At 36.1% G+C, this 15,773-nt stretch overlaps 1 protein-coding gene across 1 annotated transcript in view; it reads right to left on the bottom strand.

Annotated features, from left to right (window-relative positions):
* The window catches only part of MAN1A1 (mannosidase alpha class 1A member 1), a 140,165-nt gene that overhangs the window by 80,539 nt on the left and 43,853 nt on the right, over positions 1-15,773 (bottom strand). Inside the window, exons 3-4 of the mRNA XM_014876686.2 lie at positions 13,619-13,734; positions 3,224-3,304 (exon numbers count right to left, since the gene is read on the bottom strand). Coding sequence (XP_014732172.1) covers positions 3,224-3,304; positions 13,619-13,734 — 197 coding nt within the window. The remainder of the gene's footprint in view (positions 1-3,223; positions 3,305-13,618; positions 13,735-15,773) is intronic.

Below are 15,773 nucleotides of genomic sequence, written 5' to 3'. Positions count from 1 at the left end.
ATTTCTCTCTTACATTTTACTTTTCATTTCAAAACAAAATAATTACTTACATGAGGGATCTTCTAAGATTCTAAGACATTTCTAGTACTTAATCAAGGTTTAATTTAAACAAAATGATGAAGAAAATTTGAAAAAAAATCTGACCCAGTCCTATGGGATAACTGTATCATATTACAGTTTCCTAAAGATACTTTCATAAAAACAAAGAAATTTAAATACTGACAGTGCTTTTCAGGAATCAGGGTTATTTTTAATAATCCTTTACAGCCAGTGACTTATGCAATATTACTATTAGGGACTTAAAAACCCAAAAGAAACCAAAAAACAAGTAACAAAAAAAAGAGCAGCACTCAAACAGTTTCTCATCTTAAAATCAAGTTTTCTGATACTTGTAGCTATTTTACAAATTATGTTGATATTTGAATGAAACTCTTTCTGGCTTGAGCTTAGACAGTTACCACAGTGAAAAAGAAAGCATATGACATCTCTACACTTTTATGTAGTTCATATTCATTCTTCTAAGGTAGAAATTGTAGGAAGTTCAACAGAAAGCGTCTCGTGGCTCTATTTGCAAGTGAGCAGCACACAGAGTTATCAAGGGGTAAAGTATTCAATTTGTTCATTTTTAGAATGATTCACATTGGTGACTTTATCTAAATGAACTATTATGCGAGCAGGATGTTCTAGGAACTACTCAGTATGATAGCATATTCTTTAATCGTGATTAGTTAGACTTAAAAATGATTATGGAAACATACAATGTGTTGCAGCTTTGGATCATTACCCATGGAAATGTAATTCAGAAGCACAAACAATAATTATTTCCATCACTTCTTCTACTGAAACATAGCTTTCTTTAATTAGAATACTGGTAAGTGAACACAGCAAATATAAGATTTTTTTAATACTTAATCTGATAAAGAATTAATTGAGCTTTTAACGGAGGAAGTTTAATCCTTCAAGCAGTGTGCATACAGATTGTGCCACCTTTTTAGGTGTTCACCCACTAATGTAATGGAGTAACAGATTGTTAGAGATATATTTTCCACAGTGGCAGCCAGCCTCTGGGGCCCTCAGGCCTTTCCACACCTCTCAGCAGCAGCAGGGAAGAAGAGAACCACATAATATGGGAGAACCTCACCTTACTGCATCCCATACTTTCCATTGGCAGAGGCTGGCTATTGCCACATCTCGGAATTTAGAAGACAAATCGTGAAGTTTCCCCAAATCTGATTGAAACAGAGCAAGCTGAATTGCACTCTCTAAGCCACCAGCACAACTGCTTAGGGGCATCATTCTGTCCTGTCCAGCAGATGTCTAACAGAGAGTGTGAGAACCAGTGGCAAGCACGGACGATGCCCTTCCTGGCCTGCAAGAACTTGGCACCCTCCTTAATAATACCCCTCTACTCTCTGTGTAAGAGCTCATCTTACTTTCCTTACTGAGTTCATCAGTTTTAGAATGGGCACTAGCATCCTGTATCACCAATATTCCACTGCAGAGTTCCACTTAATTATCTGTTGTGCGAAACATTTTACTTCAGATGTTTACTCATTTCATTTGTGCCAGTTTTACTGGCACACGAGTGCTGCTTTCAATCTAGCTGAAGAGGTGGTGGTAAAACTGCCTCTCTGAGGATGAAGGAATGTTTGAGAAGCAATGACTAGGTGTTATTTAGGAGAAACTATGCACACTGATTGAAAGTGAGACTGCACATAAACAGACACAGGGAAATAAACCATCAACATACATAGGAAATCACCATCACTGATGGCAAATGATTAGGGCATTTCTTGGCAGACAAACTGCCACTTGATGTAAAGTCCCATGAGCATTCATCTACCAGCTCGTCTGCCAAGAAATATCCTCTGCTTCTTTCAGAACTGGTTAATTAAAGTGTACCAATAGGCTATGCTAGGAAAGTCCACACCTGTTTCCCAAGCAGACCTCCAGTGAAAAGAGAAGAAACATAAGTAAAACAATATTTAGCAAAGATCCAAAAGCCAGCTACCAAGCACCTCTCAGTTTTTTTCATTACTGTTAAGTATCTGAGTGCATTTTTCCGCCCCAAAATTACAAGACAATTCAAATAATAAAACCTGTGCATTTTGAGACGTGAATGTCTTTTCCATACCATCTACACTCAGCACAAGTCCAGATGAAATAAGCCTGTATAAGTCTAGTTAAGACATAAAAGTGTCAGAGGAACATTGTCTCCTTATAACTGCTTTGTCAGGTATGTGACTGAATAGCAGGTGCTAAAGCAGCTTTAACATAATGATACATTTTAACAAAAAATAATCAGGCACAGCCATAGAATTTAAGACATTAAAAGTGACAGGTTCAAAACAGAGCTCTACCTAGTATTTGGGAAATTTACTTATGAAACAAATAAACTTTTTTGGGTTTGTGGAGTTTCTACCAGTAATTGTTTTGGATTTAAGGAACAATAAATTCAACTTATGGTTAAAGAGTATTAACTTGTGTAATCCTGCAACAAAATACTACTATAATACAGAGACAGAAACAAGAACTTAAACTAGTAAGGTTAAAGACTTTTCGACTGCCAAGCTAAAACTTGAAAATATCACAAAACATGTCACTTTATATACCAGTGACTCTTTTGGCCTTCTCCAAATATATTACACAAATAACTGCATTTAGACAAAGCTATAAGATGAAACTGCATCTTCATTCTCTCCAGAAACCATGGTAGGTAATAGAGATTAATGAGTTATTAATGCTTTAAACACATTGTATAGGTTTACAGTTGCATTTTCTTTTTTAACATGTCTTTTCCACATGAGTTGAAGCCTCAGGTTCAGGTAGGCAAACAGAAAGTAAGAGTGTAAATGAGTTCAAGGGTACACTTGAAACCCATTTGGGAAGCAGGAAGCTGATGCACCAAATCTACCACTGCCATAGAGCAGGAACTCCATAATTATATACTCTAGCATTAAGCCCAGTAAGATGTACTGAGTGTGATTCCCACTCAGGAAAAAACCCCCAAGTATCATTTAACACTTAAATGAAGTAATAGCTTTAGGACTTATACAAAGCGGCAGAAATAGAAGCAAGAAGACCCATTGGTCTCCACTGCACAAGTAATTTTCAAAATTTTAAACAATGGAGAAACTAAATTATTTAATTTGGATAAATAAAATTATTAAACTTAAATTGAATGACTTATCTAGATGATGATGTGTCAGATAAACCAACTTACTTCTTCTCCTGACAGATAGTAAGCTGAAAGTAGTCCACCGACGAAACGAATGTTCACTTCAAATACGGAAATTTCAGCATTCTGTTGAAATAAACATTAATTTATTTCTATAGATGCTTGTTTGGTTTGTTACACACACACACGTATATATATACACACATACATGTTTTAAGGCACAACAGGTATAAATAGCAAAACACAGAAGATGTAGGGAAGGACAACACAAGAATTTAAAACATTTCTTTCTCTTCCTCACTTTGACAAAATATTCTCTCTGTTATCCTCATCCTGCTCAACTTTTCACCTCTTCTGTTGGGTTATAAGGCTTTCTCTAAATCCATATAGCTGAGTACTTATCATTCCTTGCAGATGATTTAGCATTTGCCCAAAACATGCTCTGGGATTACATCCCACACTATCTCCCCTCACACCATCTCAGACAGATCAGTATTGATCAAAATGTCCTATCGAGTATTTTCCTACTTCAGTCTAAATGCAGCTTACTGCAAAAAAGAAGGCAACATTAGAATGAGTTAATTACATGCTCAGGAAAAAATGTAATCATTATGTGTATACACAAAGAAGATCTTCTGCTATTACAGTGACAGCCCTTTCCAAGCTGGCGTGGATAAATCTTTTACCAATGATAAAGACTAGGCCAGCAACTATCTCAAAACTCAAAGCACATTCTTCCCTGCCTTTTGAAATTCAAGCATAAACGAGGAATCTGAGTTTCACGTTTTTGTTCTTTATTAAGGCAATTTCGATTTCACCCCAACACATAACATTTAATCCACTCTAGGCATTCAGCTAAAAAAGGTGGTCTAGTGAAGTTTCTTAACTTTTGCTTTTTTATGTAATACTACTTTTTATATTTCTGTATTTCTGCAGAAAAAGGTATCCAACAGTGTCCCAGAATTTTGAGCACATAAAAAAGACGTTTGACTTTCCCATGTTCTAGGTTGTTCTTGCTTCTACTAAGTCACTTTTCCATTTTCTATTTGCCAACATACACTATAGCTATATTTAATATAAACCAATGCATGGTGGAGCTAATGGATTTTCTTCTGAAAGGCTTGCAGGCTTTTTTCATTCATCTAGCTTTTGTGCTTTTCCAGTTTAAACATTCAGATGTCAGTTTAAGTAGGAGGGAAGAAGTTGCTCCCTGTTTTCTATGGATTTTGAATTGTAGTCAAATGGCTTTACAGAAAAACCAACAAACAAACCAGCACTAGGCTACTTAATAAAAACATTACTTCATGCTTTACAGTTTCCAAGGTGCTCTGATTAAGAAAAGGTATCTAGACACATTGCAGAGTTGGTGAGATTTTGTAAATTGTAAAAGTACAGGCTTCAAAACACACTCTCAGACTTGCCACAATGCTAGTGGGTTTACATTCAGGAATTTAACTTTTCTCCTCTAAAATGTATTCTGCACTTCCCCCTTATAGAAGAGGATATAATTCACTCAGAATTACTCTGATTAATATATTATTAATATAGTATATATGTGTGTGCTGTATAATTTTTTTACATGAGTACAATTCAAAGGGACCAACAAAGTAAAGCTATGACATACATCTGTGTCTTGAAAACTCAGACTGGTATCATGGGTTAAGACTGCAAAATTATCTTGCTATCTTGCAATGTTCAGAACATAACACTCTTCCAAATTTATTTTGAGTATTCTAGGAATCTGCAGTTTCTCCTCTGTCACTGCTCTCCTCCACTGGTCCTCTCTTATTCTTTCTAAGAGGAATGACCAAGTTTAATTTCTGCAGCTTAATTTCTGTTTCCAAAATGTCTTTTTTTTTCCCAGAATCTGTTAATTCTCTTTCCAAGTGTTCAGTCATTGCCTCACTGAATGCAGCAATAAGGCAGATGAAAACAGGTATTCATCTCAACTTTAACATTCCTCTGCAGCCTTTTTTATTATGCCATGATCCACATTAAACCAGGGGATATAAAAACATTTAAATCCTCTAGAAATCTGAACTGTCTAGATGATGCATCTGTTCGTCTGCTAAGCAGGCTACCTGTGTAGGAACTACAGCACACGTACATTAAATACAGAAATCTACCTTAAAATCCAACACATAAGACACCTAGTAGAGAACTGATTTGACTAAAGAAAGGCTGATCTGACCTGATCTGATTTAAAAAAGGATGATTAAATGAGTGAAAGAGGCAGCTTCTCTTCCCTGGAGACTGAGCTAGCTGAAGCTCCTATGAATAGTATGAGAATATGAATATGTGAACTTCTTCAGAAGTTCAGGTTCTTTCCATTTCAATCCTGCGCCTTAGCACATGTCAAGTACCTTTCTTTGATGTGGGAAGGTTGAAGCTGTAAAGAGGTAGGTGTCAGATGAGGAAATGAGTTAATCAGATATCCCAGACACTTGTGTTTCCTTTGAGAACTGAATTAAATAACTTTTTGATTTTCAATTGCTTGAAGTAAATTGAGTGGTGTATGACCTGAATATTTTGTCTCCAGAATTTTATATTTTGCCTTTCTGGATTTAAATATGGCCACTTAACTCACAAAACCATTGCTATCTTTCAAGGAGTGCAAAGGAAGGCTCAGTATGTGTGCACTAACATCTGCTTCTGGAAATGAGTTACAGACAAGAAGACTATTTGGAAGTAATGAGAATAAAGGTTTTACTGTTGAGCCACAAAGATTAATTGCACTGCAATATTGAACATGTGTTGAAGGGGTGATCTTTTAGGACATTTCTCGAAGGCAACCATTGTTCTAATGTTATCAGATTCCCAATAGGTCACTTGAACCTTCATGTGAAATACTTGCCTCTTACCAAAATCTTTATGCAAGCCACTGAAGCAGACAAACACTGAAACAGTCATTCCATTAATGGTACTTTGAAAGCTTTATTCCTGATGCATAGTTACTCTTAAACTCATTGTACCAGGTTAGTATTGTTCTCAGCACACAAATAACAGTAAATGGCAAAACAATTAAAGTTTCACAATTTCACGTCAAGAAAATATCTCTAAATGGAAAGTTTGTGTAAAGAAGTAATCTGTTAAGAAAAATGAACTTGTCCTAAAAGTAGAAGGTTTCTGCTACACCAACTTGACCATCCTGGTTTGATTTTTAAATTTTTTGTATGATATGGCACACTGAAGATGCCACACCCTGATCATTACCCTCTTTTCATATATTTAATCATCCACAAACAGTTTGCACAAATAAGTCTGTATATTTCTACTCAGAAATCAAATTCTAAGCAAAACTATTTTTTATTTTGCTCTCAGATTAAGCTGCATATGAATACCTTATGATCCGTTTAACAGTACTAAATATATATCAGAAAAACTTTCATCTGAACTTCCCAAAATTTCTACTTCACCATCTATAGAGGTAAGAATTATTTTTTATTTTAAATTTAGCCGCCTTCTTCAAACAGTTATTGCATCACTTACATAGCAAGTCTGAGAAGTGGTTGAATAAATTCCATATGGAATTTTCATGGAAATTCTGTAAGGCAAAGTAACTGGATGTGTATATTTCAAGATGACTACAATGTTCCCTTTTTAAGGTACCAAATATAAAAGACACTCTGAACAACTGGATAAATATAATTTCCAATTTTATGGTCTTTACATTAGTGCCCCAAATAGACTGTGCTGTGTATGAGAATATCCGAAAATACCTTTGTTAGTACACATCTGTGCTAACATCTAAACATCAGTTTGATCTGATATTTTCAGGCCTACCTTTTAGAAAGGATTCTGAAAGTCTGTAGATACTTGGAAAATGTTATGTGTATTCAGAATAACACGTTTTTGTTTTAAGTCCAGGGCTTCACATTAAGTGCTGAATGTGAGTAATGGGGTTGCTCATCTTATATTTATTCAGTAATTTATCATTCACTATTTGAACTATAAATTGAATAGTCCAAGTACTATACAAGATCCAAAGAAATTGTGACTTCTGATCACTCTACTTGAGAAAAAATAGAAAACAAAAAGCAACGTATGAATCCAATATGCAGTGCAAGAGCAAAGCTGTGACAAATTTCAGGAATTTCATCTAGTTTCCCTGATTAGCTTCTAAAGATGAAATTATTTGGCAAAGACATACAATATCCTTTACATTGCTGGCTAGACACATAACAAAGAAATGTTAAAATTGCTTTTTAAGTAGAAGAAAACCCTTAGCTCAGAAACACTCAAGATGCTGGAGTAAATTACAGATGTAACTAGAAAATCTATTATACTAACTCCTTTAAAAGAAAGGGAGAGTGACAATGCCTTAGCAAGGCCCATCTTCAAAAAGCAACGAATATAACCAAATGGGGAGAGGGTAGACAAAATAAAGTGCCAAAATTTATATTATTTAGCCTGTGTTACTCTGTATTTCCATTTTATTTGCAAATCTATGACAGGGCCAATTTGATCTCAGCTGCATCTCACCACTCAACTTCCCTCATCCTTCCATAAACCAGAGGACTAAGACTACAACTGGTAAACTACTGAGGCTTCAAAGAGCTGCTATATTGAATATTGAAAACATTGTTCAGACAGCAAATTACTGTCAACTGGGCTCTCCTGAACGCCTTTGCCTATTGAACTCCTCCAGCTTCCCAAAAATCAGTATTCATATCCTTCTGGATCATTTCCTTAATGCATCTCATTTCTCATAATCTTCCTCTCCACTATTCACAGACCAAGGGCAAAATTATTTCCATCTGTATTTTCTCATGGGAAGTCACCCTCCCTTACAAAGAGAACATTTGAAACACAACATTATTTTATTTATGCAGTGTTAGGTTCCACCTGGCACTCACCAGCAGCACTGGTTATGTGTTCTGCCATTCAAAATTCAACTGGAGAAAATACTGTGTGCTCTTTGCACAGATTAATGTATTCCCAACAATCAAGTCATCTTAATTTATATTTGATAAAGAGCTTACTCTCTTAGTTTTTATAAAGATAACAAAAAATAACGCCACAAATCCTAACATACTATTTGTTTCAGTCTTCTCTATTGCAAAGATTCCTTCCAAAACTTTCTTTACTTTGGCTCTCCTGTTCTTGTAGCATCAAGAGTGTATAGAACTCCAATCACTTAATCTACATTTCCATCTATTGCTCCTCTGTACAAGGAATATAGCAACTCCCCCCACGCACAGACACCGTGGCAAGCAGCCCATATCCTGCAGTTTAACAAGCTGTGCAAGAGAACACCAGGGACCCTATACTGAACAATGCTGAATAATGTATATAATTCTAGACTAAAAAGTGGACACGAAGGGCCCACATTTCCTGTGAAATGAGATGAACTTGTAATTATTATTACTATTAAATAATAATATTCCCCTGTCGAAGAACAAAGGTTAGGAACAGCAACAAATGTTACCATTTTCAAGCAGCCCAGGAGTTACCATAGAATAGAATTACTACAATAGCTCACTTTCTACTATTGTAATTAAACAAGATTTTAATTACTTGCAATTGTGGGGAAAAAAAATTTCCCTCATATTCCACAAATGAAAGTTACTGGCAGCTTGCTAAAATATTCTGTTCCCAAAGACATGGGAAACAATCTTAGCAACCTTTTTATCACAAGTGCTAAAGCCTGGTTATTGCATAACATGTTATTTAACCTTGCTGAAGTCCCTGCATGGCAAACTGCAAGATCTTCAACAGGCACAAAATTAAAGTGCTACTGAAGGCATTAATAAACTCTAGCAGCAAAAGAACTGCGTTTAGTAATGAATTTGCAGGATCTCCTTTTAGCCCATCAAAATAGGGCTAAAATTACACATAATCAAAACAAAATCAAGTCACTTTGAAGTCTGGCATTTAGAGTGTACTAATAGGTTATGTGGCAAACTAGTAATCAAATAGTTCCACAAACTAAAGAACCATTTTCAACTGCTGGCTTTCTTAAGATTTCTCTCCGACCCATTATGCATTTTCTCACACCTCCCACATGACTTTTTTTTTTTTTTTTTTTATAATGGAAAAGCTGTTCCAAATTGTTGTATTAGGAAACTTTCTGATATTCTCACTTGAAGAGGAAGAACAGGAAAAATAAAGAGCCAAAAAACCATAATGTTCCATGTCAGAACACTAGGCTGTGGATTGTTAAATACAATTACAAATCAATCCTAATACATACAGTTTGGGAATAATAGGATTTAGATTGGTAAATGCTGAAGTTTGAAATAAGCAAACTGAAGTCTGGAAGTCTGTCCTGTTATTGATTGCCACAACAGATACAGCCAAGTCAATGATAACTGCTGGAAGCCTTACTTATTACAGATTCAAATAATATTTCCTATTCTGGGATCTTGGAAAGGGGGTATACTATTCTATACATGACAGTAGAGAAAAAAACATTATTTCAAGTTTCTTCACTTTTACCAGTTCTTTTCCAGTTCACTCACAAAACTTCTAGATTGCATGAAGCTCCTGAGAAAACCTCTTTAAAAGATACTCATATTTGCTAAGCTAAGCACAAAAATGAGAATCAGAACTGGTAAGTTAGCCTTCAAGCTTCAAAAGTGGTATGTAAAATCCTTTACTTAAGAGCATTGGTAGGACACAAGACTGAGGGTACCCTCACCTTCTTACTTATTCCCCTCTCTTTATGCAGTTCTTCAATTCATTAGTACATGTCTTTGAGAGCAAATAATGAAATGCCCTTCATACTTTCCCAATTTCCCTCTTATCTGAACAAGTGGCTTTCTGCTCTGTGCCTCGTTCCCATTCTGATCCTGTCTGGCTACACTTCCATCAGACGTCCAGTCAGCTGGTCATGTTATGAATTCAAGCCCTGTCCCATGTACAGTTTGATTGCTAGCACCTTCTGGTCTTGGTGTGGGCCCCTATTGCTCCAGTCGATGTCCAGACATGCTTTAGGACACCATGTAGACCACGGACTGCTCCCAGTAGGCAGCACAAGCAAGACTGCCCTTTTGCACAGAACGAGTTTAGCAGGGATGAAGAAGAGGGGAATGGATCACTTAGTCACTCATCCTAAAGACACTGGGGTGTGTTTGGGTGTAGATGCAGAGCACCATCAATTCCAGTACTTATAAACTCCCAAACCTTCACTGCTGTGCCATGTGGCTCAGCTCCTGCACCACACTACTCCCTGACACCTAACCCCTTCATTTGCCTTGTTAAGATGCCTTTTCCTCTCTCTCTCTTTCCAAGCATATACTCAATGTCATTTGTCTCTTGCACTGCAGAGACTGATAGCTTTTTCCTCCCCAGTATGAAGCAGAAGTGGGCTGGTGGTACAGAAATTCTTTCAGAAAGCTCTGTGTGTGTGTGCAGCTCCTGAAATAAATAAGGAAAAATAAGAGCAGAGGAGCAGGCAGCAGTGTGTAGTTGTAGCTAGGAAACAGCCAAGCTCCCCAAAGATCCCATGAAAGACTGGTTCCCTTTTCCTCCCTTGTAACCTGCTGACACACAGCCCAGCCCAGCTGTTGCAGCCTTGGGCTGTGCACTGTGTGGGGAGGGTCAGAACAAAGCCTTGGCTTTATTAATTAGAAGAGCAAAGATGAATCCCCCAGAGAGAGGAAGTGATTTAACAAGAGAACAGAGCATATATCCATGATGCTACTCAAAGCAAAGACCATGTATTCAGCCACTGCAAATGTCATCTCTTTCCAAAGGTACAAGTATGTCTACATCTGTTGTAATATTGACAGAATCAGAAAATGCAACTTAATTCCTGAAGGAATGGCTCAGTTGAGCTCAAACTTCTGCAAGGTTTCAAATGAAAAAAAATGTCAGCAGTTGTGACATAAAAAAGCTCCAAGCATTGTAATGTGGATATCTCAGTTAAAAAATTACAGGGTTACTAGCTACAGCTGTAATGAAATAGCCTGTTATTCTCCAAAAGGGAAAGCTTCTGAACATATCCACTGACAAGCTTACTAAAATACACAAGTTTGCCAAGAAAGGTGCTGCTGGCTCAACTAGAATTTTCCTTCAAAATCAAAACCTATCTTCGGAAAGGTAAAGAAGAGCAATCCTGACATCTAATTCATTGAACTGCGACATTGAAATCTAACGCATAAAGAGACGTTGCCATTTCCCATTAAGTCACCATTATTCCATAAATCCTTTCATGTGGATAAACTAGTCCTTATTTTACAAAGTGACATTAGGAAACTTTTATGATCAGGTGTTGAGAGAGGTGTGAGTTCTGGCCAAATAGTTTGATGAGTATCTTTTAGAGTTTATAAAATTTTCCTATATCCAGCTGCACTGACATAGAACATAAGGAGAAAAAATTCTGCTACAGAATACAGTCACAGTAATCTTTGTAAAGAGCATCTTAAAGAAAATTAAAGATTTGAATGACACGGTTCTAAGAATAAATGAAGAGAAAAACTTAACCTATTTATGCAAATAAAGACCAAATATGCTGATTAAGCAGTTGCTGCCCAGGAAATGACCAGAAACATCAAACACAAGTTTATACTACTCGGAAGAAATAACTCTTAAGGATATGTCAGTGTGTCAGTTATTCCAAACAAATCATGGGACAAAGGTTTCTAAAACAGAAGCAAGTAATAGTGTACATAACATTTTTGCAGAGTATGTCACATAAGGCCTGATACATCATAAATGCTGAAACACAAAAGAGAACATCAGTTCTTTAAACTGTAAGATATAAATACAAAATGGCATTTGAATCTGAAACCTATACTTAAAGTGGGAAAAAAAAGTGCTTGCAACAATCCAGCCACTAAACAAATGGATATCTATTATTAAGTTTGGCGCTGCAATTATTTATTTTAATTTCCTTGTTCCAGTTTGTGAAAATTTATCTACTTGCTGCTGATGCCAATGTAAAATTCAATTACACATGATTATGAAGCATTAGGAAAATAATTTTGTGAGGTGTTGAACTCCAGGCTGCTATTTACAGGAATATCAGTAACAAGATACTGCTAGTGATGCATGTCAGTGTTATCTGTGAAGTTGTTTTGGTAAATCTGCTTGACTCCTGCATTGACCAACTAATAGAATACAAAATTTCTGACATTTTCTTAGCTTATAAGCATTACTGAGAAAAAAATAGGTGCATTAAAAAGAGGAAATTTAGGCAATATCATCTTCAAGTTTCTGGCATCGAATATAGCAAGAATTATGTAAATCCAAAGATTTTCATGTAAATAATATAAATCACTTTACAATACTTTACAGTGTTCCTTCAAGCAGAGCTCAGCTCATCGTTTTAAGAGGAGTTTGTTATTCTCTGTTGTCTTATCGTGTTTTTTAAACATCTTGATTATACCAAGCTAATAAGACAGTAATTTAGTATTACAAAAATACCTTTAGTAAAAAAAAATCTTACGCACAAAATAAAGTTAGTATGTCATTCAGGCTTCTGACACTACACAAGAGCACTGTTTAATACCCTCTATTTACATTACAAATGTAAATATAAATGCTAAATCACTGCTTATATAAACTAGGAAATATCCACTCTTATTAACTCCTTCTAAAAAGGATAATTAATTCTCAAGCTTGGAAGAGAACCTAATTAAACATGACTTTTGCATAACTTATTAGAAAGAGTACTTTGTTTTCAGAAAGCGTTTCTAACATGAAGTATGTCAACTACAAGAGTTTTTAAGTGCTCAGTGTACTGTGCCTACCTTACTGATCAGAGGTGCTTCAGCAGCCCTCTGTACCCAACAATAAATCCTCTGGCCCAAAAAAAAAAAGGAAAAAAAAAAAAAACAAACTCAGGACTTCTCAATTTAATTGAAGAGGTTCCTGCTTGTTCAAGGTCTTCCTAGAATAAAAGCTTCAATAATGAACTTTGCCCTCAGCTGCATATTTGCCACTTAATAGGGTGATTTGTGATTTTGATGCAGCTGTGAAGACCTAATGCTTCGTAAGGCTAAAGCAGTTCAGTTGTGCCAATAGTTCAGCCTAACTCATGATATTCAACTTAACTGGAGTAGACAAAGGAACCTAAGTAGTGTGTATCTATGGCATGTACCTTTATCTAAACACAAGTAAAATCTGTGGAAGATTTCATACAGGGAAATGTAAAAGGTTTACATAATGAAAAAATTTATGCTTGGAGGGTCCCTATTCTGCTATCCAGAAAAGCTGGAAAGGCTGTTTTTTACTTTACAATGGCAAATACTCTATTTCCTTTTTTCCTTCCTTCAGTCCAGCTCATTATCTTCCATCTACCTACAGCTCTCTGATTGAAAAAGAGCATATAAGCAGAGCAGTAAATTTCCTATCTTCCAGCTTCCGGCTTTGTTCCATCTATCAATGAACTAGATTCTTTAGCCTTGCATCATGCTTGTAATACTAGAACCCAGTCCTCAGTTGGCCCCTGGAGACTAAACAGAGCATTAAATGTTAATCAGCAATGCTCCTTACCACATTGAAATCCAAGTTTTTTTCAACCCACTCCTTGGCTTCCTTGAACTCTTCTTTCATTTCCATGATGTATAGTGTATCAAGAGCATCCACGATTGTTGCTCCTTGGATGTTACCTGAAATACATGAAGAGACAGTGATTTACTTTCCAACAGAAGACTTTTCAGTTAGATATAATTAATTTAAATTAATTCCAATTTTAAAATTCAATTTCAATTAATCCAATTAAAAACTGGGTGCATAAGCATTCAAGTGGTAACTAGTAATTCACAGCCCTTACTTTGATTCCCATGCCACAACACAACATCATAATATTTAAGTATTTCTTCCACTAATGAACTTCTGAAGAGCTGTTCTAATGCACTGTATTACTTCAGCCATAATTTTGCTTTTTAAACCACTGATAGAACAGCTCACCGTAAAATGACATAAAACCCAGTAGATCTCAGTAATTCAGAAATTCCTGTTTCTTCCAGTTTGGAATGAAAACGATCAGTTTCTTTTTTGTTTTTTTACACAATAATATACATAAAGCTTTAAGAAGCTGGTGAGTACTGATCTCATTTCAGTTAGGAAAGCCCTTTAAGAAGTATAGTCTGTGGAAAACAATTTTTCTGATATTGTGCACCACCATGTAACCTGCACAAGATAGCAGTGGGGGAGGCAAAGGCAAACTTGCACACGTGGCTTTGTCAGCTCAGGAGGGGCTGCAAGGCACTGGTTTTCAGAGTAAGGCACTGGTGGTCTGCAAAAGTGGCACCCTTCTACCTCTGTTACAGAGATGGCTAAGAGCTAGCCTTGACCTAACTGCAAGATGAAGTATCATCAGTATGTTGGCTTTGGAATGGATTAAATGTTTATCATCCTGTACTGAAAGGTTAAAGCGGATGGTGGGGTTCAAGAAAACACAGTCACTCAAAATACTTTCCCAAGCTTACTTCAAATTTACCTTGACCTTTTCAAAATACCATTTTTGTCTGGGAGGAGTTTCAATTCCTATTTATGGGAAAATGTCCAAAATTCAATTTTGACCACTCTACTAAAATTTGTATTTCCTAACTTGGCTCCCACAGCTTTCATAATGAATGGAAAACTGATGTTGTATTTTAGAGAAGACTGTGATACAGTAGTAAACATTTAGAATTACAAAATAATTTAGGCTACAATCAACAGAGAAAGTCATTAGATCCAATCCCTGTTTCCCTCAGCAGGGCTAATGAGTCAGGTGAATAGCTGTCTACTCATTCCGGAATTGATTGTACCAGGGGAGTAACAAGACAGTAGCTACAACTAATTAAGGAACTTGATTATCATCTTGTCTCTAAAATACCTGACAAAAAAGTAAACTTAATTATGTAAACTTAGCAAATATCAGAATTCAATTTTTCATATTTAATAAAGAAAGCTACTATATCAGTCAATTCTTGTGTTCACTGCCATCATGGGTTTCTGCTTCCACATGAAACAGAGAGGTGATTGGAGAGCTCTATATAGCAGGATTGACATCACTTTCTTAAATTAAGCTTCCAGGTAGAAAATAATTTTCCACTTCCACCATCTTAAACAAAATAATATTTGAGGTTATTACAACAGTTACTCACTGGGTATATTTAACAGAATCAGATACTTTCTCTATTTTAGCAGCTGCTTATACCACCCATTTTTGAAATGTCACTTTCCTACTCTGAAGGAAGTAATCCCTACATTTTCCCCCAGATATTCCACTAATAAAACTGCAGCATACTTCAGTAAGAACAACATAATATCCTTCAAGAGCTTATTTGGAACTTGGCTGCCCTTCTCTAATATTACAGGAAAAGTATTCCTTTAAAGTTGGCTAAGCAACTTATATTTTTCCTGAGCTTATGACAAAGTGAGAGTGGAAAACTGCTGGAGGACATCTGCTCAAGAACACTACTGCAAAAGCTCTGGAGATGTCTGTTAACTCCATACAACAAAAGCAGTTCCTAGTGAACCTTTAGAACTGAGCTCTACTTACAGAAAAATCATCTATAACCTGATTTGCTTCAGTGGATTGTGATAGGCTCACCATGCAAAGACATTCTTTGTGATAATCCTCTTGTAATACAACTAACACCACCACTAAACAGTTGAGCTTTCAATTGTAAGGATTAGTACTTGAGCTGCAACTCAC

The sequence above is a fragment of the Sturnus vulgaris genome, chromosome 3, assembly GCF_052056855.1.
Source record: "Sturnus vulgaris isolate bStuVul1 chromosome 3, bStuVul1.hap1, whole genome shotgun sequence".
NCBI lineage: Eukaryota > Metazoa > Chordata > Aves > Passeriformes > Sturnidae > Sturnus > Sturnus vulgaris.
Note: the sequence above shows the minus strand (reverse complement) of the source record. Positions and strands in the feature narration are given on the sequence as shown.